The 27,852-nt window shown below is 35.0% G+C and overlaps 2 protein-coding genes across 9 annotated transcripts in view; both read left to right on the forward strand.

Annotated features, from left to right (window-relative positions):
* The first annotated feature begins 16 nt into the window (after positions 1 to 16).
* On the forward strand, positions 17 to 27,729 carry RNPC3 (RNA binding region (RNP1, RRM) containing 3). 8 transcript variants are annotated; one of them, XM_027606753.2, is made up of 15 exons: positions 17 to 362; positions 1,843 to 1,890; positions 7,449 to 7,567; positions 8,172 to 8,255; positions 8,874 to 8,985; positions 10,279 to 10,347; positions 11,909 to 12,051; positions 15,732 to 15,854; positions 16,866 to 17,017; positions 20,502 to 20,663; positions 21,756 to 21,850; positions 21,939 to 21,997; positions 23,888 to 24,020; positions 24,931 to 25,002; positions 26,034 to 26,170. In XM_027606753.2, exons 1-14 carry the CDS (start codon positions 168 to 170, stop codon positions 24,988 to 24,990), a joined length of 1,554 nt encoding a protein of 517 aa, XP_027462554.1. In that variant the 5' UTR covers positions 17 to 167; the 3' UTR covers positions 24,991 to 25,002; positions 26,034 to 26,170. The 8 variants fall into 8 exon arrangements, with proteins under 8 accessions (XP_027462554.1, XP_027462603.1, XP_027462608.1 ...); XM_027606802.2 differs by having other exon boundaries at positions 11,960 to 12,051; XM_027606760.1 differs by lacking the exon at positions 26,034 to 26,170 and adding an exon at positions 27,509 to 27,728 and having other exon boundaries at positions 44 to 362.
* Positions 26,685 to 27,852, forward strand: part of AMY2B (amylase alpha 2B) — a 56,231-nt gene continuing 55,063 nt past the window's right edge. The window contains exons 1-2 of the mRNA XM_027606825.1: positions 26,685 to 26,736; positions 27,509 to 27,583. The gene's annotated coding sequence lies outside the window, so the exon portion shown is untranslated. The remainder of the gene's footprint in view (positions 26,737 to 27,508; positions 27,584 to 27,852) is intronic.

Here is a 27,852-nt window from a genome sequence, read left to right on the forward strand (position 1 = left end):
AGGCGCAAATCTCGCGAGAAGATGACCATCTATCGCGGTACTTCCTTGTTTCCAGAATCCTTAGCGCGAGGCGGAAAAATACTCGTTTATGTTCAGCTTCTGTAGATTAGCGCACTTTCACTGCGTGCTCGTTTTTCGCCTTCCTTGTTGCGGTTTCTCCAAGGGAAATGGCGGCCCCCGAGCAGCCACTACCGCCGATGTCAAGAGGATGCCAGAGCTCTGCCTCGCTCTCCCCGCCGCGGGGCGACCGAACCCTTCTAGTGAGGCACCTGCCAGCCGAGCTGACCACCGAAGAGAAAGAAGACTTGCTGAAATATTTCGGGGCGCAGTCGGTGCGCGTCCTGTCAGATAAGGGACGACTGGTAAGGGTGCGCCCGTCTGAAGCCGCCAGGGAAGGCCCTTGGGTAGTGACTCAGGGTGGGGGAAGCTTTGACAGAAGGAAGTAGAAGAGAGTGGGAAAATGAGCTGTGTGGTGGGGTCTTCCCTGTCTTCTCTCTTTTACGTCAAAATGTTTTGCGTACCAAGTGAAGTTTTAAATGTCTTGAGCCTGTGTTACAGCGCTGTCGAAAAGAGCAGTGAAAAAGTCAAGGCAGAAGAATGGAAAATAGCTTACATCCGTTTTTCTGACCTATCTTGAGAATCTCAGAATAAACTCGGAATTTGAGAGCATTTCTTTTAGACTCAGAGTACTCTTAGATATGAAGTACAAAGGACTTGTAAAAAAATGTTGGGTTATTTATAAGCCACAGTTAAGACATTCATTAAAATAGAGGAGAAAGTACAGTAGTAACTTAAGTAAACCAGTTACAGAATTTCTACCAGAGTTTTTAGGAAAAAATTCTTAATAAAAATTTTTCTGACGGAATCCGTTGGAATGATATTTTTAAGACTATTAAAGATTTCTACACAGGAGAAAAAAGTTTCTACACAAGAATTTACCCAATTATTTCATTTGCTTTTGTACCTGAAGATGTTTTGGATGGATTTCTCTCCGTTAAAATAGTAATGGTGATATTAAGTTTCTGCAAGATGGTCTGTGATTCGGCCATATATCAGTGGTTTTAGTCTCCTCACATGATTCTAATATGCAACCAGGGTTGAGAAGTACTGAGACGACTGACCAATTTTGATCAAAGTGTCACCTTACCGGCAAATACAAATACTCTATGTGATTAGTTTAAGTACTCTTAATTAGGTCATCTTGGATCAGATTAGACAAAATTAGAATATGTTACATAAATACTCAAGCAACTTGTAAATGCTTTAAAAAGCATTTACAGATAGGAACATTATCCGTGGTAATGATTCATTTACTTTTTTTTCTGATAGTTTTTAAACTACTTACAGTTTATATTTTAAAATAGACTTCTCCCATTGAACCCTTATTACAAGGATAAAGCACAAAGGAACCATGCACTTGAGGAATGATTTTCTGTTGGTAAACATTTTTAAACTTTGTGTTTGGCTGTATAGAGGAAAGTTTAAGATTTTTAGATGTATTGTAAACTGAAGATACTTTAAGGGTTGTCCTTTAGTAGAGTAGGGGTTTTAAACTTCTGGTCTGTTGAACTGTTTGAAAGTGTATGTAAAACATGCTGTAGATGTGTGTACACCTTTATATAAAAGGCTACATAGCTGTTATAGCTGTCATCTCAAGGAACTCTGATCCAATAAAGATTAAGAACCACAGTGCTGAAATGAATAAACAGTTAAATGATCTCGATTTTCCATCCTTTTCCATGACCTTACTAATTTGTGAAATAACTGTCAGCTGGTAAAGTCATAACTTCTTACGAAAAACTGAAAGTATTAGAAATAATTTGTACCTTAATTCTTTTTCAGAAACATACAGCTTTTGCTACTTTCCCTAATGAAAAAGCAGCTATAAAGGTATGACTTTTTTTAACTATGAAAGTTACCAGCAATTTCCTATTAACTAATCATCGTTCAAAAATGGGACATAATGTTGAACTACAGTTTTCAAAAACAAAAGCACCTGTATTTCAAGAGTTTACCCCACAGACTGCATTTGGTTTATCAGTTGGCAAATCTTCCCCAAAGTTTAGGTATTTGGGCATAAGAATAGATTAACTGGAGGGGCACCTGGGTGGCTCAGATGGTTAAGCGTCTGCCTTCAGCTCAGGTCATGATCCTGGGGTCCTGGGATCAAGCCCCACATCGGGCTCCCTGATGAGCGGGGGACCTGCTCCTCCCTCTCCTCCTGTCTGCCACTCCCCCACTTGTACTCTCTCTCTCTCTCTCTCTAGTAAAAAATAAAAAAATCTTAAAAAAAAAAAAGGATAGGTTAACTGGAAAGCAAATTAAAAATGAATTGTAATTTATATGTAATTAAAAATAAATTGTAAAGAATGCAAAGACTGATAACGCTCACTGTGGTAAGACAAGATGATGTAAGTATTAAAGGGAAAATACATATATTAAAAAACAAATCCTAGAGATGCATTCACGAAGGAGGTGACCTTTGAGGTAGACCTTTAATAATTGGGTTTTGAGAAGAGAAAGGGACATGGGCCTTTCAGGTTGGGAGAACAGTAAGTGAAGCTATAGGCCATAGAAAGTTGTAGGTAGAGCAAAAACTAAAGGTTAAGATGGAAGTAGGACTTGGAAAATAGGTTGAGTCTAAATTTGGGTGGGAGGGAGGGATTGAATTTTGTTCAGTAGATACTACTTCTGGCATGATACTTGAGGTGCGCAATAATATGGTCAGGTCTGTGAAAGATCTGGTAGTGTTCATGTAATGGATTAGATGTGGACAAGATTAGTGGTAAGAAAACCAAGTGGAAAGTCAAGACGAGAAATGTTGTAATGGCCAACGCAAGATAAAGGATCCAGATAAGTCTAGAAAAAAACAAAGGAAAAGGTAGGTATATACTCAATAAAGATTGAGTTTGTAGGTCTTATGATCCCTATAGATATAGAGGTTAAGAAAGGGAATATTTGGAGATTTTTGGACTGAGGTATTGGGTTATTACATTAGATGACATTAAGGGCAGGATTTAAAGGATGTTTGCAAAGGTAATGAATTCCCACTGTTACCTATTAATTTGAAGAGTTGTTGAGCTACTTCTATGAAAATTTTTTTAAGATTTTTAATTTATTTGAGAGAGAGAGAGCATGAACAGGGGGAGGGGCAGGAGGAGGGAGAAGCAGATTCCCTGCTGGGTGGGGAACCCTATCCGGGACTTGATTCCAGTACCCTGAGATCATGACCTGAGCCGAAGTCAGGCGCTTAACCAACTGAGCCACCCAGGTGCCCTGGAAATATTTTTAATATAGTTAAAAATATGGCTCTAGAGCTGAGACAGGGTCAAAAATGGAGTTTCTTGAATCAGGTGAATGGGTATGGTTGCCCAAAGGAAAGTACAAGCCAGGAAAGGAGAATGGGAGGGAGAAGTTAAAAAGGAAGTAGAACTAGAAAAGAAATTATCTTTCTTCATTGCAAAGAGAAGAAAGTTTTAAGAAGATGAGATTCTGTGATGACACAAAATGAGGAATGAATAGTCTTAATCAGTAAAGGTTTTTTTTTTTTTATTGTGAAACAATAGAAATCATCTAAATTCTCATCAATAGGAGGAAAGGACACCTTATAGTATATCGGTAGGCTAGACTACTGTCAAAGAATAAGGTCAAATGAATATATATTAGTAAGGAATGTGGCTAGATAGAGTACATGAATAAAGTTGGCAGACATTATGTATGAGATGTTGGATTTTTGGAAATCCAATAGTACATATGTTTATGCATAGGGAGAAAAATGTGGCAAAGCTGTACACCAAATCATTAATAAATGTCTTTCTGTCAAGGTGGGATTATAGAAGACTTTCACATTATATGTATTTTTTAATGTATAGGATTTTTTTTTCTCAGAAAAGATTCTTGTAAATATTATGTAAGGTATTACAAATAAAATATGGTAATGAAACCCGCATTGTTTTATGGTCAAGATTAACCTAGAGACGAGGACGTGGAGCCAGTCAATGTCTTTGGGAAATATTTGTAGTAGAGAAGGAATGAGAAGATAATAGCATCGGTATGGCTTGTAGGCTACAGTGCACGTGACTGATAGATTTTTAAAAAACAAGGGTAGAGAAATGTTTGAGAATAAAGTAAGTAGCTGAGCGAGGTGGGGAAATTAGTTAACATTAAAAGTGAAAAACTATATCCTTGAAGAGAATAGGTGTGATGTCCATTTTGCCAAGAAGAAAGTTGAAGCAGTTGAGCTTAGATGCCCTGTATTTCAGACAATCAAAGGTTCACTGATAATGAAGAGGTTTAGAATTGATTTAGGGGCTTGAAAATTATTGAAACATTTGAAAATGAGAGTCAAATAAGGATGCATAAAGATGGTAAGATAAAATTGTAGTCCTAATTAAGGCTTACAGGTCTATTCAAAAATATTACATGCTTACAAGGTGGTAGATGCTGCTTTAGTCTTGGGATAAATCAGTGAATAAAATATTTACAAAAAAAAAAATAAGGAAATAGGGCACCTGGGTGGCTCATTCGTTAAGCATCTGCCTTTGGTTCAGGTCATGATCCCAGGGTCCTGGGATCGAGCCCCGCATCGGGCTCCCTGCTCAGCAGGAAGCCTGCTTCTCCCTCTCCCACTCCCCCTGCTTGTGTTCCCTCTCTTGCTGTGTCTCTCTCTGTCAAGTAAATAAAAAAAAATCTTAAAAAAATAAGGAAATAAAGACTTAATGTCCTCACTGGGGCTCATGTTCTCAAAAGGGGAGGCAGATTATAAATAATAAACTTAATATTTTAGGAAATGATAAATGCTATGGAATAAAAAGGAAAAAGAGCAGTACGATCAAGAGTGCAAGTTGGGGATGGTTGCAGTTAAGATGATTAGGGTCATATTTGAGTAATAATTTGAAGGAGGTGAAATGAGCTAAGGGAATATCTGGGGAAAGTACATTCCAGTCAGAGTAATGGCTGGAAGAGGGCACTAGTGTAGGAGAATGCCTGTCATGTTGAAGTAAGCTAGAATGGCTGAAGCAGACAGAATGAGGGGGATGTAATTAGAATTTAAGGTCAGAGAAGTACTAGATGCCATATCATGTAGGTACTCTAAAGATCCTGGATTTTACTCTGTGTAGAATGGGGAGCTGTTGGGAGTATTTTGAGCAAAGCTGTAACATACTCTAACTTACATCTTTAAAAGGATTTGTTAGGAAGAGATGGGAGGCAGGAAGAGAAGAAACAGGGAAATCTGTAAAAAAGTTATGGTGGTAATTTAGCTCAAAGATGATAGCTGTTTGGACCAAGGCGGTAAGAAGTGGTTAGATTCTGGATATATTTTGAAGGTAGAAGCAAACAAAATTTCTTGATGGCTTGGATATGCAACGTGGGGAAGAAGTCTTACAGATGATTCCAATATTTTTGATATGAGTAAGTGGAAGAATGGGGTTATCAACTGAAATGTGAAAGGCTCCACATAGAAAACATTTGGGGGTGGGTGAGGATAGAATATCAGTGGTTCAATTTCTGAAGTGTCAATTTTGAGATATTAGACACTTAAGGAGAGTTGTCTGGTGGTTTGGGTATGTTTTCTTGGACTTTGGAACAGGCTTGGGCTGAGGTTATAAATTGGGGAATTACTAGCATAGCGATGGGATTTAAACTTAGGATGGTGATTGGATCACTAAGATAGTAGCTCGAAAGAGGACCAATAATAGAACTCTGGAGTATGCCAGCATTTATAGTTGAAAAGGCACAAGCCAAGAGATTAAGGAGTAGAAACCAGTGAGGAAGAAAACTACGAGAAAGTAGGATTTTTTTTTTTTTTTTAAAGTAATGATGTTTTAACATCAAGTGAAGAACATGTATCAAGGAGGGAGTGATCAACTGTGTTAAATGCAATAAAATGAAGACTGGAAGTAGACCATTGGCTTGGCAGTACAGAATTCGTTGTCTTTGAGTTGGAGACTGGATGGGGGGAGAGGAATTGTAGGTAAAGGGCTTAGATAATTTTTTTTTTTATATATTTTATTTATTTGAGAGCGAGAGAGAGAGAGAGCGCATGCAGGAGAGCACAAGCAGTGGAGAGGGAGAAGCAGCTCCCATCTAGCAGGGAGCCCAATGCGTGGCTCGATCCCAGGACCCCAGGATCATGACCTGAGCCAAAGGCAAACTGCTTAACAGACTTAGCCACCCAGGTGCCCTGGCTTAGATAAATACATCTTTTTTTTTTTTTTTTTTTTAAGATTTTATTCATTTGAGACAAAGAGGTAGAGAGCATGAGCAGGGAGAGAGGCAGAGGGAGAGGGAGAAGCAGGCTCCCTGCTGAGCCAGGAGCCCGATGTGGGGCTCAATCCCAGGACGCTGGGATCATGACCTGGACCGAAGGCAGACGCTTAACCATCTGAGCCACCCAGGCGCCCTAGATAAATAAATCTTAAGGAGTTTTACTGCAGCTGTAATTAAAGGGGGGGGAGGGGAGTAAAGTGGGATTAATAGATGAATTAAGAACAAATTAGGATGGGAGAAGTAGAAGCATATTTGTGTGCTAATATGGATGATTCAGTACAGGACAGAAAATTAGCAATGTAGTTAAGAACACTCCCCATACAGAGTAGAAGAGAGACTGTTGAGTAGATGAGAGGGTGGGATTTAGTATACAAGTCAAGTAACTGGATTTATTTTTTTATTTTTTTATTTATTTATTTTTAAAGATTTTATTTATTTGAGAGAGAGAGAGAGCACGAGAGGGAAGAGGGTCAGAGGGAGAAGCAGACCCCCTGCCGAGCAGGGAGTCCGATGCGGGACTCGATCCCGGGACTCCAGGATCATGACCTGAGCCGAAGGCAGTCGCTTAACCAACTGAGCCACCCAGGCGCCCCAAGTAACTGGATTTAAATAAAAACATGGATAATTAATATAACAAAAGGTAGAATATATGGATTCATCAGCTGGTAGATAGGAGTTATGGTGGGAATTTGAAGTTCTCATTTGGTTGTTTCGGTTTTCCCAAAGTGGAAAGCAAAGTCCTAGGCTAAAAGAATGGGAAAGGAATGTTGTGAGGTTGAGGAGCAAGGAGGAAGTACAAAGTAGTGTCTTAGAGATTAGAAAAAATGAACTAAAAATGTGATAAGTGTGGCATCAAGTTTCACCCCCAGATTTTGCGGTTGTGGTCATGAGTTTAAAGTGAGTCGAGGCTGATTATGTTTGTTTTCTAACCATTCTCAGCTGCCTAGGTATAGGGAGATTTGGATTTAACGAGATTTTTGGTTTTACTAAGTGATAGGAAGCAGTCTCTTAATAAATGACAAAGACTAAGCACCCTCAGGTTGGAAATCGGTAAGAAATAGCCAGGGAAATGTTAGCAGCATTCACAAAGATCATGCATAAACAATTTGGAGATGTTCTCTAATAAACAACTTTTGATGCAGTTATCAAATATTTTACTCTTGTTTTTCCACCTGAAGGCATTGACAAGACTACATCAGCTGAAACTTTTAGGTCATACTTTAGTTGTTGAATTTGCAAAAGAGCAAGATCGAGTTCATTCCCCCTGTCCCCCTTCAGACCCTGAAAAAAAGAAAAGGTATGTAGATCGTTAGGTTTTCCTAACATTTTAAAGTGTTTTTTAATCAATTATATTGCTGTTGGGTTGTTTTCAGACTAGCAAGTAAATAATTTGACATAATAAATGATACATGTCTCTTGAATCTAGTACATTACGTTTATTTTTGTTCTTATTGTGCATTAGGAATCTGAGTGTTGATTTAATATTGAGAACTAATCAGTGTGAAGTGGGAAGAGGGTGGGGTGAAAAGCATTCAGCTTTAAGTGGAGGAACATAACTAGTATAAAATCCTTGTTGTATTACAGATAGCAGGGTGTCATGGATAGGCATGGCCTTTGAAATCAGAGACTGGTATTTGGTTCCCAGCAGTAACTCTTTGTAGTTATAAAACCTTTACAGATTTGCCTTATACTAGTGGTTCTCAGAGTAGTCCCTGGGCCAGTGGCATCATCTAAGATCTTGATTGGAATACAGATTCTTGGGCCTTACCCTAATCCTACTGAATTTGAAATTTGGGCGTTGGGAAGGGGAATATAAGACCCAGCAGTCTTAGTTTTAACAAACCCTCAATTTTTTACTCTATTTCTAAAAATAAGATCAACTTTGATTCTGTATTTTGTAGATCTGATGACCCTGTGGAAGATGATAAAGAAAAGAAAGAACTTGGTTGTTTAACCATAGAAAATGGAATTGCACCAAACCATGGGTTGGTGTTTTTTGTTTGTGTTTTGTTGTTTTTTGGTTTTGTTGTTTGTGTGTGTGTGTGTGTGTGTGTGTGTGTGTGTGTGTGTGTGTTACAAGTAAGATTTTAAAGGATTGTGTCAAGTCAATATGTTTGTTAAACATGTTGAGCTATTAGAGTTTGTCACTGAATTTGGGTCCATTAAAATGTTAAGAGCTATAAAATAAGCTCTGGTAAGAAATACCTTATTTTTCTTTAGTGCAATCAGAAAACAAGTTTCCTTTTTTTCTTTTTTAAAGATGTTATTTATTTGAGAGAGAGCGTACGCACGAGCATGAGCAGGGAGGAGGGGTGGGGGGGAGAGGGGTGCCGCTAAGTAGGGAGCCCAGTGGCCCAAAAGTCATTCAAAACGACCCTGAGATCATGACCTGAACCAAAGGCAGACACTTAACCAGCTGAGCCACCCAGGTACCCCAAAGCAAGTTTCTTCTTAAATGTACTTATTTGGGATTATAAGGAACAAGGTAAATCTAAAAGTACTGAATTATTTGAGCAATTATGTACTTCATCAGGTTATCTAAAAATGCATTATTGATATGAAACTTACTAAAAGATGATAAGCATTTTAAATATATTTTTTAGGCTGACATTTCCTCTGAATTCATGCCTCAAGTATATGTACCCACCACCTTCAAGCACAATCCTAGCAAACATAGTAAATGCTTTGGCAAGTGTGCCTAAGTTCTATGTACAGGTAAGTAGAATGAAACTTAACTTTCCCAAAATAAATGCTTGAATAACTTGATAAGTTATTTTCCATGCTACTTTTTATACTTTTCGTAATAGCATTAATCAGACTAATTCTAACAGGCAATGATATTACAGTTATTTAAAGGTGTCTTCTCAGTTTGGGCTGCTGTAACTAAGTACCATAGACTGGGTGGCTTATAAACAACAGAAAATTATTTCTTAATAGTGCTGGAGATTGGAACTCCGAGATTAGGGTGCCAGCAGGGTTGAGTTCTAGTAAGGGCCCTCTCCTGGGTTGCAAATGGCTATTTTCTCCTTGTATCTTCACCTAGCGAAAAAAGGAGAGAGAGCTCTCTGGGGTCCCTTTTATAAGGAACACCAATTTCATTCATGGACATCTACCCTTATGACCTAATTACTTCCCAAAGACCCTACCTCCTGATATCATCACATTGAGGGTTAGGATTTAGTATATGTATGTGGGTGGTGGTTAAGTCCATTTCAAAACATAATGAAATATTAGTACATTCAAGTAAAGGTTTTTGTAGACTATGGCTTAAACTTATTAATGTGATTAGTATTAATACTAATAAGCATAAGATAATTTGGGAAATATAACTTATGGTAATTTTTGTTACTTGAGCATATACCTTTAATGTGGAGATTTTTTTCTTAAAGGAAAAAACATAGTGGACCCCTCAGCAAATGTTTGAAAGTATTGACAGTGGTACGATACTTTTTTTTTTTTAAGATTTTTTAAAATTTATTTATTTGAGAGAGAGAATGAGAGAGAGCACGAGAAGGGGGGGTCAGAGGGAGAAGCAGGCTCCCCGCTGAGCAGGGAGCCCGATGCGGGACTCGATCCCAGGACTCCAGGATCATGACCTGAGCTGAAGGCAGTTGCTTAACCAACTGAGCCACCCAGGCGCCCCAGTAGTACGATACTTTTAAGGACAAGTTATAGATGATATTTATTTTCTTTAATGTACTTTTTGTTTCATAATTCCACAGTAATTGGGGGAAAGAGAACATTTTGGTAGCACTTACATTGCAAGAACATGGTATTTTTAATAATGAGAATAATGAGTATTTGTAGAATTGACATACATTTTAGGAAGGGTAATCTTCTGAGATATATCAGTGGCTGGTAATAGCCCTATTCTGGGATAAAGCAAGAAGTGGCCAGCCTTTGCACTAAATCAGGAGTGTTATTGCAACGTTTTAAAGTACATAAAATACAAGATGTGAGTTGAATTATCATTTTACTATGTGATTTTCAATGTTTTGCTACTTTAAGGTGCTTCATCTTATGAATAAAATGAATTTGCCCACACCTTTTGGACCAATTACTGCACGACCTCCCATGGTAAGAAATATCTTAGAATTTTAAAGATTCATGGGGCACCTGGGTGGTGCAGTTGGTTGAATATCTGACACTTGGTTTCAGCTGGGGTCGTGATCTCAGGGTCATGGGATCGAGCTATTTGTTGGGCTTCTGTGCTCAGTGCAGAGTCTGTTTAAGACTCCCTCTCCCTCTCTCCCCCATAAATAAATAAATAAATCTTTTTTTTTTTTTAAGATTTTATTTATTTATATGTCAGAGAGATAGAGATAGATAGGGAGAGCACAAGCAGGGGGAGTGGCAGGCAGAAGGAGAAGTAGGCTTCCCACTGAGCAAGGAGCCCAATGCATGACTCGATCCCAGGACCCCGGAATCATGACCTGAGCTGAAGGTGAATGCTTAACTGACTGAACCACCAGGCGTCTCAATAAATAAATCTTTAAAAAAAAAAAAAAAGGAATTTTGAAGATTCACAACTTCTCTTCCTGAGGTGGGATTATTGAGGCTAACCTTCACAAATATTGCACCACTAACCTCTAATGTGCATTGAAATTAAGGGACAAATATAAAGTTAATACGCTAGTAAGAGTTAAGTGGAGAACTATGAATAGGAGAAAGCCAGAACGTGAAAGAGATGCTTTTGGTAATAGAGGCCCTCATTTCTGCCAGTGTTGTTCAATCCTTTGACCCAGAATGTTCTGCCATTTTAAAAAATAATTGCACTCAACAAAATTATGTAAAATTTCCATTGTTTTGGTTTTATTGCATATAGAGCTTCATCTGCAGAAGAGAAGAAAGGTTGCTAATAATTTTTATTCAAATCTATTGTTCAAATCTATCTGTAACTTAGTCTTATGTCTGCTATTGAATCATTCTAGTTACTATTTTGTTACAGTACTTAGTACTTGTTTCGATAATAGCAATGAGAAATTATTTTGAGTCCTAACATTTAAATCAAAAATTTGCTTTTTTGTTGTGTATTGCATATTGGCTGCTTTTCTGATGTATATACTATTAGCTTCATAATTTTCCTTTGTAATCCCAGCACTTCAATGTCTGGCACATTACAGGAATATCTTTTAAGATAAGCTAACTGCTATTAACATAAAACTCAAATTTTAGTCACTTAACCAGCATAAGTTATTTCTTGTGCATGTCAAGTGCATTCCAAAAGTAGGGCAGAATGATGTTCTGTTCTAGTCATTCAAAGACCTTACTTGTCTTCACTATGTGCATTCCCAGATCAATGAGGGCATTACCATACATCCTGCAGATTAAGAAGGAAGAGATGATTATGGGTGGATTTTTTTTATGCTAGCATTCTCTTGGCTAAAACTCAGTTACATGATTAAATCCAACTGTAAAGGAGGTTTGGAAATTTACTCCAGCTAGGTGCCAAGGAAGAAGAAACAAGTTTTGTGATCAACTAGCAGTCTTCTGTAGCAGGTGTTCCCTCAATACATGTTGAATGTGTAAAAGAATATCATGAGGGAGAGAGATGAGAATAATGTACCTGAATGGAATTTTTTTTTTGTTCTAGAAATATCATAGATTACCATATGATTACCGTTTTTCTCTTAATTAGTATGAAGATTATATGCCATTACATGCACCTCTTCCACCTGCATCTCCTCAGCCACCAGAGGAACCTCCTTTGCCAGATGAGGATGAAGAATTATCAAGTATAGAATCAGAATACGAAAGCAGTGATGATGAAGACCGACAAAGGTTTGTAATATCAAATAATATTTGTTAGATTTCAAGAACAGAATATGAGACAGATTCTTTTGCTCTTCTTAAATTTTACCTGTAATTCTTAATAATTTGGAGTCATAAAAATTTGTCCCCAACCCCTCAAGCATATGTAATAGGTATAGGTTAAGATCTGAGACTATATATCCAGACCTAAGCAAAAGTTTTTGATTATGAGTAATTTTTTAGATCAATGTATGTATTATGAAGTGCAATTGGTCCTTGTTATTTGTGGATTATGTATTTGAGAATTTGCCCACATGCTAAAATTTATTTGTAATCCCCAAATCAATACTTAAGTGATTTTATGGTCTTTTGCCAATATGGGCATGCACAGAATGGTGAAAAATTTGAGTTGCTTGATGTGCACATTCCTAGGTGAGGTAGAACAGGGTGACATGCTGTCTTCTTACTTCATCTTCAATACTGTAAACAAGTATCCTTTTTGTGGTCTATTTAATACCAAGCCTTTCACATTTTTTATGGTGTTTGTTCGTGATTTTGCTGTTTAAATTGGTCCCCAAGTATAGTGTTGAGGTGCTGTCTAATGTTTCCAAAATCAAGAAGGCTGTGATGTTCCTAATGGAGAAAACATGTTAGATAAGCCTTGTTCAGGGTTGAATTATAGTGCTGTTGACTCTAAATTCAATGTTAGTGAATCAACAATATATAAAATAAGGTGTCCTTAAACAAAAACACACCGTGAAACAAAGTGTGTATTGATCACTTGGTGAAATGCTAGAGTATAGGCTTGCAGGAACCCAATCCTGACTTTCCCGGAGGGGCATTGATTCATTATTCACTAATTCTTTGTGGAGACTTCGTAAAACTTAACTCTCTCAAATAACAAGAGTAAGAATATAAATGGATTGTATTAATTTTTTTTTCAGCTTATTCCCCTGAATTTTATTCTCCTCAGAATAAATTTTTAGAGCATTTCTGTGGGATTTTATACAAAACAATTCGTAGTAACTAATGCAGATGAATTTTTTTTTTTTTTTATTGGTTGTTCTTGACAACCCACATATATTTTATTTAAAGATTCTGGTGAAGAGCAGTAAATTGTTAATGTTCAGGTGTATAATCCACAGCATAGCCTAGAACAGGAATTGCTAAACATTTTCTGTATAGAGCTAAGAGTTCTGTTGTAGTAGGAAAGCAGTCATAGTAATACCTAAATGAGTGGATGTGGCTGTGTTCCAGCAAACTTTCTGATTATGGAGAGAGGCAGCTAGCTGAATTTGGTCCCAGGGGTATAATTTGCCAACCTCTAGCCTAGAAGACCACTATGGGTATATGATGGGAATCTTTTATTTTATTTTTTTAAGATTTTTTTATTTTAAGTAATTGTTAGACCCAGTGTGGGGCTTGAACTCACAACCCCAAGGTCCAGAGTCACATGCTCCACCAACTGAGCCAGCCAGGTGCCCCAAATGTTGAGAATCTTAGGTAACTGTGTATAGAAGTCAGATACAGGAGGGGTTGACATGAGTCAAAACCCAAGTAGAGGGGCGCCTGGGTGGCTCAGTTGTTAAGCATCTGCCTTCGGCTCAGGTCATGATCCCAGGGTCCTGGGATCGAGCCCTACATCTGACTCCCTGCTCAGCAGGAAGCCTGCTTTTTCCTCTCCCACTCCCCTTGCTTGTGTTCCCTCTCTTGCTGTGTCTGTCAAAAAATAAATAAAAATCTTAAGAAAAAAAACTCAAGTAGAGACTCCAGGCAATATTTACAAATAATCAACAACAATATGACTATTATTGAGTAAATGTTAACTTAAGTAGTCTCTTAATGTGCATTCTTTCTAGAGAAAGAGTTAAAATAAAAATGTATGTAGAGCCAAAACTACAAAAATGGGGCAAATGGGGTGTCTTGAATAGAGACATTTAGAAAGGCTGGCAGTTCTTTTTTTTTTTTTAAGATTTTATTTATTTATTTGACAGAGAGAGATAGAGCACAAGCAGGGTGAGCAGCAGGCAGAGGGAAAGGGAGAAGCAGGCTGTCCGCTGAGCGGGGAGCCCGAAGCGGGACTCGATCCCAGGACCGTGGGATCATGACCTGAGCCGAAGGCAGCCACTTAACCGACTGAGCCACCCAGGTTCCTGGAAGGCTGGTAGTTCTTGATAGACTAACTTGTTCCCAAATAAAGAACAGTATAAAGTGTTGCATTGGGTTCATTACATAACCTATGTACATTTTACTTTCTTTATAAAAATAGTGATAGTAATTTCAGGAATGCTTTATGCAGGCTGGCCAAAACCTTTTTTTGTTTTTTTTTTATTTTTTTATTTTGGTTTCTATTTGGGGATGTAGTGAGGAATTCTGCAAGTAATTCATCTTGAGTAATGAGAATAAAGTCTTTGCAAGAAACAATGTTTCATGCTTTTCTGTCTTTTGGAAATGTAAACAAAAACAAAAAAAACTATACTATTTAGCAAATATTTATTGATTACCTAATTTATGCCTGGCACTTTTGAGAGGCTTAGTCTGTTTTGGGTGAGCAATTTGTGAATAGAAACATGTTTTGTGTAACTGGATTTATTCATAAAATTTTGGGCAAACTTTGTTAAGAGGCTTTACAAATGTATAGCATGTGTTTATTACATTTTTTGTTACTTAGTTTAAAGCTTATTTTAACCACATTCATCTGTTTGCATTTTTCCTCATTTGGTTTAAAGCTTAGTTCAACCACATTCTCCTTTCTTGCATTTTGTGCGCATGTTTATTTTGCTTCAAATTTCACAAATGTAACTAGAAATAGAGTTGTGACTAGTGGTTGTGAGCTTCTGCTGTGTGGAAACACTGTGTCTGATTCTGTGGAAGATACAAAAATGCCTAGACAGGATCTGTTTGAAATACTACACTCATAATGAAGATAAAGTGGGTACAGTGTATCAATTATCACACCTTGATAGTTTCTTATAAAAAGCCACTTCAAAGTATAGTATTGAAAACTTTGTCCTCAAGTAAGTTATCTTGTTTATATAATGATTCATGTGTAATGATTTTGAAAATGCTTTAAAATAAAAATAACTTCAGTTTAGACTCTTTAATTAGAATAAGAATTAAAATAGTTATACTGTATTTATAAGGTCTTTTTGAATATTAGTCAAAAAAAGGAATAAAGTTACATAGGTTGTATTACTGTATCCTGTTCAACTTTCTGGTATCAAGTGCAGCCATTTTATTTGGACAACTAATAATTTTCATAATAAAACATACCTTTAAAAGGTAAATTGAGGGGCACCTGGGTGGCTCAGTCAGTTGAGCATCCGACTCTTGATTTCTGCTCATGACATACATGATCTCAGGGTTGAGAGTCTCAAATTAGGCTCCATGCTCAGCAGGGAGGCTGCTTAAGATTCTCTCTCCCCCTCTCCCTCTGCCCCTCCCCCTGCTTGTCCGTGTGCATATACACGCACACACTCTCTCTCTCTCTCTCTCTCTCTCTCAAATAAGTAAATTCGCAGTTCCTTTAAAGTGAGATGAAAGTTGACCAAGGAAATTTAGAACTTGACCTTATTTTAAATTATCTTAATTGATGGCTTAGAAACTCTACTTCTGCTATATAGATCATAATTTATAATATAACATGTATAATTTACAGTTTATATTATATGCTTATACATGAAGAATTCTTTACTCTTTTCATAATGTAGAATGGCCAAACTAATGGAACTAGCAAATCTTCAGCCCAAAAGGCCAAAAACAACAAAGCAGCACCACGTGAGAAAAAAGCAAAAAATAAAGGATATGTTGAAAACACCATCTGCTCCACATAGGTAATTTTGTTTTGGATTATGAAATAAGGGTTTTCTGTGTACTTTGTCTACTTGCTTAAACCCTGTCATTTATAAACAATTCTGGCAGACATTTTACCTGCCTGTTTGCCATGGGATTCTATATATTTTAATATATTAATCACATAAAATTAATTGCAATTTTAATTTCATTTAGCTATTCTACAATGTAAATTTCCCTTGAAGTTGTAAGTAACTTCAAAAATTAAGAAAGGAGTTTGTTAGAAACCTTTTTTCCATTTTGAAGGAATAAGTCCTAATCTGTGTTTTTTTTTTTTAATTTCACATTAAGTATAAATATGATGTATGTTTCTCACCGATGTGTTTCTCACCTACATATGTCTTGATACCACATCACATGCTTTTAATCTCTATCGCAGCACTAAACAATTAAAGATAAATAACGTGAACCAAATTCAGTTTTCCAGTAGCCACATTAAAGGATTAAAAAGCTGATGAAATTAATTTTGATAATTATTTCATTTAACCCATTATATCCAAAATATTATTTCAGCATATAATTAATACAAAGTTGTCATAGTGTGGTGTGTATTTTATATATTTATATTTGGGCAGCAATATTTCAAATGCTCATTAGGACACGTGGCTAGTGGCAATTCTGTTGGACAGCATAGCTTTATTTATGTATGTAGAATACAGTACGTAAAAATGCTTATATTAAAAATAGAATGAACATCTTTGCATATTGGTAAATATCTTTAAGTTTGGAATCAGTAGTCCCCAAGTACTGTCTCTGTCATTTAATGAGTGATACCCCCTAATCTCAGTCTTCTTATTTAACTAGTAGTTTAATAGTATCCATATTAGAAAATTTGTTAGGGTTTATTGAAGTATTAAATATAAGTTATTTTGTGCAATGCCTGTGGTATTATGAGCACTTTGTCAGTGTTAAATTTAAGGTAAATGGGACTAATGTTTTACTTAGGATTTTATTTGCAATTGCAAAGTAATACTGTCACTATTTATAAACAGCAGTTTACATCCAGTGCTGTTACCTTCAGATGTATTTGACCAACCACAACCTGTAGGTAATAAGAAAATTGAATTTCATTTATCTACTGACATGCCATCCGCATTTAAGAAAGATCTAGAAAAAGAACAAAATCGTGAAGAACAAAATTATGGTAAGCACATTCTAGTTCTCTAATATGCTGTGTAAAAATTTTTCTCATTCTGCTTTTTGTGTTAGAATTAAATGTTTAAAATACGCAGTTAACCTTCCTTAGTGTCATGGAGTATTATCCATTTTGAACTTTTTCATATAACTAAAATTAATACTTAATGACGAAACCATCACTGTTGCCCTTTGTTACTAATGAACTTTAGGGTGAAATTGAGTCTTGTTTTTGCTGATGTTTACATGAAAAATACAATAGAACAGTTCTACTTCTTATTTTTTCATTGTTAGATGTGATGTTCTGTGGTTTTATTAGTATATTTGAATTACTGATTAGGAAACAAGCAGTGTGATTATTATGTGTATTGTAGATTTCATGTGAATATTTTTTTATCCAAAAGACATGTAAGATTAATCACTAAGATACTTAAGTTTAAAAGATAATTTATTAAAATTACAGATATTGTTTATTGTAGACATTAACTTGGTACTATCTATAATGGCATTCCTTTGTTCTTTAATTTTAATTTCATAAATAATACAAACTTACCGAAAAGGTAATCAAAACAGGAGCATATAAAGTAAAAATTTAAAAAATTTTACCATCTCAAACCCCACTGTCCCCTCTCTCACTACTATTGTTAATAATTAGGAATATAGCTATTCTTCCAGACCTTATCCTATATATGTGTAAACACATTTTCTCCTCTTGTTTTTTTATTGTTATGTTAATCACCATATATTACATAATTTGTTTTGGTGTACTGTTCCATGATTCATTGTTTGTTCATAACACCCAGTGTTCCATGCAGAATGTGCCCTCCTCAATACCCATCACCAGGCTAACCCATCCCCCCACCCTCCTCCCCTCCAGAAACCTCAGTTTGTTTTTCAGAGTCCATCATCTCTCCTGGTTCGTCTCCCCCTCTGACTTACTCCCCTTCATTCTTCCTCTCCTGCCATCTTCTTCTTTTTCTTTTTTCTTAAAATATGTTGCGTTATTTGTTTCAGAAGTACAGATCTGTGAGTCAACAGTCTTACACAATTCACAGCGCTCCCCAATGTCCATCACCCAGCCACCCCATCCCTCCCACCCCCAACCACTCCAGCAACCCTCAGTTTGTTCCTGAGATTAAGAATTCCTCATATCAGTGAGGTCATATGATACATGTCTTTCTCTGATTGACTTATTTCACTCAGCATAACAGCCTCCAATTCCATCCATGTCGTTGCAAATGGCAAGATCTCATTCCTTTTGATGGCTGCATAATATGCCATTGTGTATATATACCACATCTTTATCCATTCATCCGTCGATGGAGATCTTGGCTCTTTCCACAGTTTGGCTATTGTGGACTCTCCTCTTGTTTTAAATGGGCATCATGTTTTATGTAGTGTTTGCCATTGACTTAATATTGACTTATTGAAAGCATACAGCCTAGCAGCCTCTATGCCGGGCACTAAAGGACAAGTTAGATGTGGTCTCTGATCTTTAGGAGTTTAAAGTATAGTGGGAGTAGCTTACTGTATCAATATAAAAATTTTACCTTATTTTTTTATGGCTGCATAATACTACATAGTACAGTTATATGAATCTTTAATCATGCTCTGTTGATAGAAGTTGAGGTTGTTCCTGTTTTTACTATCTGAGAAACTACTGGAACGTACATTTTTGCACATGTATCTTTGAGCATTTGTGTGAATATGCAATCAGAGTTCCAGTAAGTGTTGCAAATATAGTGAGTGGAAAAACTGATTTTAATTCCTGTCTTTTCCAAGGTTAGTGAGAAGGCATTGCCTTTTCAGATAGTTGCTTTTATTATTATTATTATTATTATTATTATTATTATGGATAATAGAACATATTTAACAGTTAGACATGATTTGTAACTTCACAATATTTCAATGTATGGTATGAGACCTCCATTTGTACTCTTGTCCTGGCCCTGCTGGCATTAAGGGTGGGCTTGGGTCGGCCATTGGGTCATAATCTCCACCAGAGAGGCAGCATGTGCAGAACCCCTGCCCCAGAGCACAGTGCCTATCACAGAAGAGCAGATGATAAATATTGGCTGTGAGAAACAAACAAGATGATCCAAGTAAAATAAAATGCTTGGCATGGTGCAAATGTCTAAAAATTAACTATTGTTTGTTGAATAAGTGAACAGTAGGTAGGGTACAGATAAGCTCCTTTTTTGTTTCAATATTTATCAGTTTTTCTTTTTGTATATTTTTCTCTCTTATTTCATGTTAGTCCCCAGACACAAATTTTTACTTTTTTAAGCTTAATTTACTCAAGGGTGTAGACCAGTATGAGAGGATGACAGTCCTCCCATTTTACATCAGTGTCAATTAGTAACGTTGAAGTAACAGGAGAAGCAGTCTTAAGTTTTTCTCTTATTGATACTTTCAGGCCACAGGAGATCTGTTTGTACAACAGTTTGTCAACATTATAAAGAGACTTTTTATAATTCTAAGTGTAGCATGTTCTTTGCATCATTTTCATAGCTTTTTAGTTTTTTGCTTGTTTTTTGGTAGTATGACTAGAATTTTTCTAGTGAATATTTAACCCTATCCTTACTGCGCCAGTTTAATTTTTGATGAAGCTAAAATTCATGTTTTGTAAATGAAATCCATTATGTTGCTATCTAAAATTAAAAATTTGTGGTGTTTTTGAATTTTCCTAATTGAGTAATTTCTTTAGTGTGAATACTTGTTTTTCTTCACTTCGTATAGGTTCTAAGAGTAGAATTGACTTCTTTTTGGTGGGAGGGTGGGGAAAGGCTTAATGAAGCTTTTTGGTATCCTCAAATTTTCATTTGTCTTATGATTTCAGGATATATGCTGATCTTAATCTTTTAATCACCTTCAGTAAGATTGAAGATTGAAGGCTGTTTCATAATATTCTGGTGTAGCACTATGAAGTCTTCAAACCCACTGTATGAATAATCTTGAATGAGCACATTCCATTACGGAATGCCTTTGATAATTATGTAATTTATTTAATGAACTACAGATTTATTTCATATAATTATTAATAGTTCAAAGTGGATAGGTTAAACAGAATACTTACTATTGACCCCCCCAACACATATTCTGCCTATCTTGCCCAATGCATTTTATCTTTTCGAGGTGCCCCTCTGGCACCTCAGACTAAATACGTTGAAAATGAATTCATTTTCTTTCCACTTTGCAGGCCCTGTAAGTACACCCATCAAGCAACCATTTGGCTGTTTAGCTATTGTCTGGCTGTTCTCATGTTACAGTGGCAGAGTTTAATAGCCATGACAGAAACCATATGGCCTGCAACGCCTAAAATAGTTGCTATTTGAACCTTTACAGAAAAAGTTTTCCTACCCCTGTTCTAAAGCATTGAGAAGAACACTAAAGAGTTTTAGTGCCAAAAGATATCTTAAAGACTAAAAATGGAAAACAAAACCTGTTTTGAAGGGTAGGAATTTTTAATGGCTGATGTTAATGTTAACTTTTAGATTTACCTGCTCCTGAAAGTGATGCACCCAATGTAGGTTTTGGAAAAATCTTCCCTAAACCTAATTTGAACACCACAGAAGAGATTAAAGAGGACTGTGATGAAATGCCGTCAGAATGTATTTCCAGAAGGGAGTTGGAAAAAGGCAGAATTTCTAGAGAAGGTAATTTCATGAAATAAAACCAGTGCTTATTCTGTGTTTTTGATGTGTCAGAAACAACAAATCTCTTCGTGTTCTTTACCTAATTAAAGGATATATATCAAAACATCTTTCCAGTTAATGTTTTAATCACTGCTTTTGGTTTTAATACCCATATTTTGTAGGGAGGAAAGTATCTCTCGATATAGTGTTTTCAGTCTGTCTATGATTGGATAAAATATTTTTGTTTTCATTCCTAAAACTTTTTATATAACATTTAAAAAAATTAAGGGGCCTATGGTCTGGAGTTTTGTATTCCAGATACAGTGGATATATCATTACAATTCTGTGTTTGAGATGCATGCAAAGCAGTTGTTTAAAAAAAAAAAAATTCAGTTACTTGGTAATTAAAAGTCTTTGTTTAAGGATTTTCTATCCTAACATGATAGTTTTCTTACTTCTTTCTTCTAAAGAATTTAGAAATTTCTTTCTTTCTTCTAAAGAAAAATAAAGAATTTTTCCTGCTTTTAGTACATTTTAGGAAATTATTTAGGGGTTTTAGATTGACATGTAGCATGTTATAATATTTCCCATAATAATGGGAAATAAACTTCCAACCAGCATTTTTGCATAGAACACCTGCTGTCAGGAACTGATTATTGATACTAGGAGTAGTGGTAGAAGCCAGTTTGTATGAATTACTTGATTAGGTTTGAGTAATTCATTCTTACATCTGACTGTGTTGGTGCCTAGTGGTTTGGGAAATTGACTTAAAGCAAGACAGTGACACAAATGATTGATAACCTATTTATTTGCTTCAATCTTTTTTAAATAAGGTAACTTTATCGTAAAGGAGCTTCAATAGTAGATATTTTATTGGACAAGTTTTAGTTATTCTAGATGGCCTGAAATTTTTAAGCTTATTTTCGTATTATCAATTCTGATTTTTAATGAGTATTTTTATAAATAACATTGCTATTAATGGTTATGGTTTTGACATTTTCATAATGCTTGTTCTATTTAACACTTGTATTTGAATGTTGTTACAGTTTTTTGTTGAGAAAAGTAATGAAAATATCCTAATGTATGTCCTTCTTTTGTTTTGCTTTTAATAAGAAATGGAAACACTTTCAGTTTTCAGAAGTTACGAACCCGGTGAACCAAACTGTAGAATTTATGTAAAGAATTTAGCTAAACATGTTCAAGAAAAGGTAAATAGAAATTTGTAAATTGACTTTATTGTTTTACTTTTTTTTTCCCTGAACCTTCTTACTTGTCTTTTTCTTATTAAAATTCTAGGACCTTAAATTTATTTTTGGGAGATATGTTGACTTTTCCTCAGAAACACAACGGATAATGTAAGTGGGATTCATATTCTCAAATTATGTTTTGTTTTTATCTGTTACAAATTAACCTTTTTTTTTTTTAATCCCAGCACTTTCCCTTTAGAGATAAAAATTATAGGAAGAAATGCTCTCATGTTGCATAATTTTCAGATATCTAAAGCAGTAGTCAGCAGAGTTCTTCATAAATGGGCAGATAGAAACATTTTATATTTTTATTTTATTACAGGCCATACAGTGTCTGTTGGAGCTACTCAGTTCTATCTTTGTAGCATGTAAGCAGGCCTAAACAATACACACACTAATATTTATGACTGAGTTCCAATATACAGACAGCATAAATTCCATCCTTAATCCCCAGCTCTAAAGCAGTGATTTTCATACTTCAACCTGCATAAGAATCACCTGAAGAGCTTAGTAACAGCATTTGCTGGGTCCATCGAAGTTGAGGTAGGGCCTATGATTTTCTATTTATAAGAAGCTCATGGATGATGCCAAAGCTATTGGTCCAAAGACTACACTTTGAGAACAACTGCATTAATGATTCATTCAGGAGTATATATAGCAGTCCGGCAAAATTTTTCAGATTCTTAACCTTGGCAGTAACTTCCCTTCTTTTAATTAGTCTGCATTAAGGCTCCCAATTTTGTGAGAGCAAAAGAGGGATAGGATTTGAAAATGATAATAAAAGCTAATGTTTCGAGTTAGAATTTTATTTTTTAAAATGCCATAATTAGTTAGCTCCAAAGTGTATAGGACCCTTGGCCATATAAGTTAGAAGTAGGGAAAAGTAGAAAAGGTAAAGAGTTAAGACTTTGAGTGGAGGTAAAATGGAGGATAACTGGAACTGAGTTTTATTTTAATCTTTTGATGTTTTATGTGGCCTGTTTATACTCACTAGTGGCAGATATCTTTTATTAACAGTATACCAAAAGTTTCTTTTGCTACGCATGCAAAGTACTTGTCCTTTTTCTTGTTGCTACCTTTGAATCATGATTATAAGAAACAGAAAAAAAATATATGTATGAAATGTTTCATGTACATAAATATTTGTATACATTCATTTCCTCTATTTTTAGTGTTGCTGTAATTAAAATTTGCGGGGGAAAATAATTCTATGTGGAAAAAGCTATATACATCAAAATGATAAATTAATAATTGCTTTTTGTGGGAGTAATTATGTGAATTTAAAAAGTCACTGCATTTTTTAATGCTCTGTATAGATTATTGGAATTGTAGGAAGTACTTTAGTTGTAAATTATGGTCTGGTTTTTCTGATTTTTAAATATCGTTTTCAAAAATGTTGAAAAATGAACGTTATGGGATAATAGAACATTACACTTGGAATAAAAAAATCTGGTTTGTGTTTCTACTCTAATTTTAGCTGTCTTTATGACTTTGAAGAAGTCATGCATTCTCTTTACGTCACCTGTAAAATGATTCTGACTAGATCAGTAAGGTCATTTCCTACTCTGAAGCTCTGTGTCACTTTTTTGTGGTTCCTCTGAGCCTTTCTATTCTTCGTTATATTGTTGTTTTATTGTCACTTGAGTAGGTAGTATTGAGTTGGCTGTATGAATTTTTTTTAAACATAGAGATAGGAAATAAAAATTTAAGTGTTTTTAGAGTTCCTAGTATTATGATTTTTAAATTACATAAATACACTTAACAGAGCTTTAGAAGGATAGATATAAACTCATTATCAAACTTACTTTGAATCAGTTTTAGAACAGTATACAAAACGTAATTTTAGGAAGTCCAAGTAATGTTCTAATCAGACAGTATAGTCATTTTTACTCTGAAATGGCAACAAACATTTAAAATGTTCAACACATTTCTATTCCCGTGATCAAAATTGTTTGATATTCTTCAAATCAAAACCGCTTTTTCTTCCTTGACTCCTAGGTTTGATATACGTTTGATGAAAGAAGGTCGCATGAAAGGACAAGCTTTCATTGGACTTCCAAATGAAAAAGCAGCAGCAAAAGCCTTAAAGGAAGCTAATGGATATGTTCTTTTTGGAAAACCTATGGTGGTTGTATCCTTTAAATAATCCATTCCAAAGACAATGTGTTTTTTAGTAGAAGGGTATACTTGAAACTAATTTTTTTTTTTAAGATTTTATTTATTTATTTGAGATGGAGCATAAACAGAACTGGGGCGGGGGCAAAGTGAGAGGGAGAAGCAGGCTTTCTGCTGAGCAGGGAGCCCGATGCAGGGCTTGATTCCAGGACCCTGGGATTATGACCTGAGCCGAAGGCAGGCACTTAACTTACTGAGCCACCCAGGCGCCCCTTGAAACTAATTTTTAAGTTATCCTTTAGAAATCTCAACAGCTGGTATTCTAGCTTACTCAGTTATAAACATACTTAGCTGAGTCATATGGGTAGTTAGATTTTTATTGGAAAATAAAGGAACCTCAGTAGCATGAGGTTATTATAATTTAGCCATGTCTAAACATTTCATTTATACAGATCAGAAGTACATTTTTAGGCTAAGCCTAAAGCACTAAAGTATCTACAAATACACTAGGAGTCATTAAAAAAAGATATGATTCATTGTAGTTTTACTCTTTTATGTTTTATTATAGGTATTATAATTCATATTTCTATTTGAAAATTTTAACCAAAATATATCATTGATTAAACATTCTGCTTTTAGTAGTTAATGCAGTTTGCAAACTAGAAATCAGTGGGATAGATGGAGTGAAGATCTATGTGTAAAAAATATAAAGAAAAGGTCAATTTTTTACTTCTGCAAATCATGGGCAGCAGGTAGGAGGTACTCAAAAATAAAAAAAAAATATTTGACAAATAGTCGAGAGTAGGAAGACAAGTATAAGAGATACATTTTAAAAACTGTACTTCTGCCCTACATTAGGAAGTTTTTAGTAATTATTTAAGACTACTTGTCCTTTTGTGAAAGAAACCTTAATTTTTAAATATTAGCAGTTTGCTCGATCTGCTAGACCAAAACAAGATTCTAAAGAAGGAAAAAGGAAGTGTTAAAAATTAATGAAGGTAAGTGTGGATATAACATAATAAAAGAACAAGACTTTCTTGAGATAAAATGAAGTATAAAAGCCTTCTAGAGTGATAATTCAGGTATTTCCTAAGGTTTTTAAAGGATAATTGATCAGTTGATCATCTATCCATCCATGTCTCTATCACTCTCTGTGTGTCACTGTCTATGCAGTTAATTCTCAATAAATTTCAAAATTATAACTACAGAATAAAGCCCATGTGTATGTAAAATTAAGTTTGGAGAATGAGTTTATGAGGGTAATATGTCTTTGTCTTAAAACTTTTCAACCTACAGGAAAGCAGTGGTTCTTAAACTTTAACATGTATTACAGTCACCTGAAGGGCTGATAAAACAGCTAGGCTTCCTTCACCCTCATCCAGAGATTCTGATTCAGTAGGCCTGGAGTAGGAGCCTTGTATAGTCTACCATGCCAGTTTTCCTGTGCTGAAACCGGGAAAGGGTCCACCAAGCCAAGACCAGTTGGTCACTCTTAATGGCGCCTAAGAATTTGCATTACTGATTGCACATGTCACAAATATTTACATATTTTTTTGTGGAGTGAAATCTTTTGCCTTTCAAACAAGTAATTTTAATGCATACTTAAGTAATTTAATGAATAAAAATGATAGAATTAATCATTTTAAACTTCAAAATTTGTGTTATATTGATTTAAGAAACCTGAGTGGAAATACATTCTTTTTGTTCTATTTTAAATCTTTCTGCCTTTATATTATATTATATATATAGTTATATATAATATATAACTCAGTCAACTTGTGTTAAGCTGAAAAAATAATATAACTAAATAAGGGAAAATTTTGTTTAATGTTATTCTTTTAGTGAAATGCCTTGAATATTTGAATTTTGTGACGTATCTATACTGATATAGTCAGAATTCTTACAAATACCTTAGTGGAATGGTTAAAAATTAACAATTTTCAGTGTGTGTTTGAAAAAATCATTTATTTATAAATCTAATGTGAGAACTGAGAAAAAAATTAAATTGCATTCTGCTGTTCTTCTTTAGAAGCATTCCTGCGTAAATACTGCTGTATTACTGTCATACAAAGTGTATCCTTTCTTGTTGTATCCTTTTTGGGGCAGTTTTCTGTTTTTCCTAGAAATGTTTTGTCCCTCCCCTACCCATTGATTCAGATTAAGCAATAGTTTTTTTTCTAATTTATTCAAATGAGATATTTCTAAAATTACCAATGTTGATTGGACAAATCACTTACGTGTTTTTTAGATCTGTTGCTGAATTTTCTATACTGTTCTTGAGGTTATGTAATTTTTCTAGGGAAAGTTAGTGAATCAGGTCAACTTACTTGGAGAATGTATGCATCTGCTTCAACACAGAATTTAGTCTTGTTTCTTACATTTATGTATTTCCTAAACCTAATTCAATAACATATGATTTCTGTTTTATGATGTATCTGGTTTAGGTGTTCTATATAACGTATTGTAAAATTTGGGGAAAGGATTTTTTTTCTTTTAAAAAAGTATTTATTGAAAATTAAAATAACAATTTCTTTGTAAATTCCAAGAGTAGCAGACCTCATATCTGAGGTTTTATTATTGATACTTCCTTTGAAATAGGTAGCCAGTAGAAGTATTTTTTTTTTTCCTCTTTCTTTCTCTAAACAAAACAAAAGGAATGAGAAAAGAGGAACAGAGGGAAGAAGACATAATGTTGACTCAGGGTAGCACCTTAAGTGAAAAGAAACAATCTGGTAGGTATATGTAGTAACAGTGGTTTCCAGACGGGTTGATGACCAGAATTACCTAAAACAGTGGTTCTTAATCTTGGCCACATTTTGGAATCACCTGGGAAACTTAAAATCTGATGAAGAAAAAAAAAAGGCTAAAATGTACTGATGCCTGGGTTTCTCCCCATTTTGATTTAATTGGACTGGCCCAGCATAGATACTGGAATTTTTCAGATCTCCTAATGTGTGACCAAGGTTGAGAACCACTGAAGAAGGATTTTTACATTTAAAGATTCCTGGACTCTCTTCTAAAACTAATAAATCAGAATTTCTGGGAATGGGACCAAGAATCTAATTTGAAAAGGTGTCTTTAGTAGTTCCGAGGGCTGACCAGTTTGGATACTAATTTGTTAGATTAAAATGGTTGGGTGCTTATACCAACCTAGCCATCCAACCTTCTGTAAGTAGGAAAATCAAGAATTGGAGCCTCTGCATGTCTTGCAAATCCTGCTCTTGGTAGTACTAGGAAAACAATTCAAAATTTTGTTAATAATTATTATCATTCAAGAGTACAAAAGATTAGAGATATTGAAGTTGCTGTTTTTTGTAGATACAGTTAAAATGTTTAATGTTATAAATCACAGTTTCTATATCAGCTTTTTATTTAGACAATTAAAAATTTGTAGTACTGACATGATTCACTAATTTTCTAAATATGAATGTGTTTTAAAATAACTAAAAACTAATGAACTTTTATAATCATAATTATTTTTAATGAACTCTTATGGTGTTTTAGGTTCCTTTTGATTCCATGTCTTCCAACTGCTTTCCAACTTTAAGGAGAAGAAATTGACACCTGGAGTATGGAACTGTGCGTAACAGCTTTTAAAGTATATTTAAAAATTAAATCTATATGCGTTTAAATCAGTTTATTGGAGATATATTACATGTATTTTAATCATTTTCCTCATATATAATAAATTATTTTCTTTCCAATAAAATAATGTTCTTAATTTTTTTATCTTGTTTAATACATTTGGAAAGTGTAATTTGATAATTACATAAAATTTTGAAGGTAATTTTACAATACTAAACAGGAATTCTCTTTTATGATTACAGATACTGCCCTCTGCCCTTTTT

The sequence above is a fragment of the Zalophus californianus genome, chromosome 4, assembly GCF_009762305.2.
Source record: "Zalophus californianus isolate mZalCal1 chromosome 4, mZalCal1.pri.v2, whole genome shotgun sequence".
Lineage (NCBI taxonomy): Eukaryota > Metazoa > Chordata > Mammalia > Carnivora > Otariidae > Zalophus > Zalophus californianus.

Excerpts from the sequence above, each read along its gene's own strand:
- RNPC3 (XM_027606753.2), top strand. The coding sequence starts at position 168 with ATGGCGGCCCCCGAGCAGCCACTACCGCCGATGTCAAGAGGATGCCAG. Across the intron at positions 7,568-8,171 it reads GACCCTGAAAAAAAGAAAAG|ATCTGATGACCCTGTGGAAG; the intron begins GTATGTAGATCG and ends TGTATTTTGTAG. Across the intron at positions 15,855-16,865 it reads ACACCATCTGCTCCACATAG|CAGTTTACATCCAGTGCTGT; the intron begins GTAATTTTGTTT and ends ATTTATAAACAG.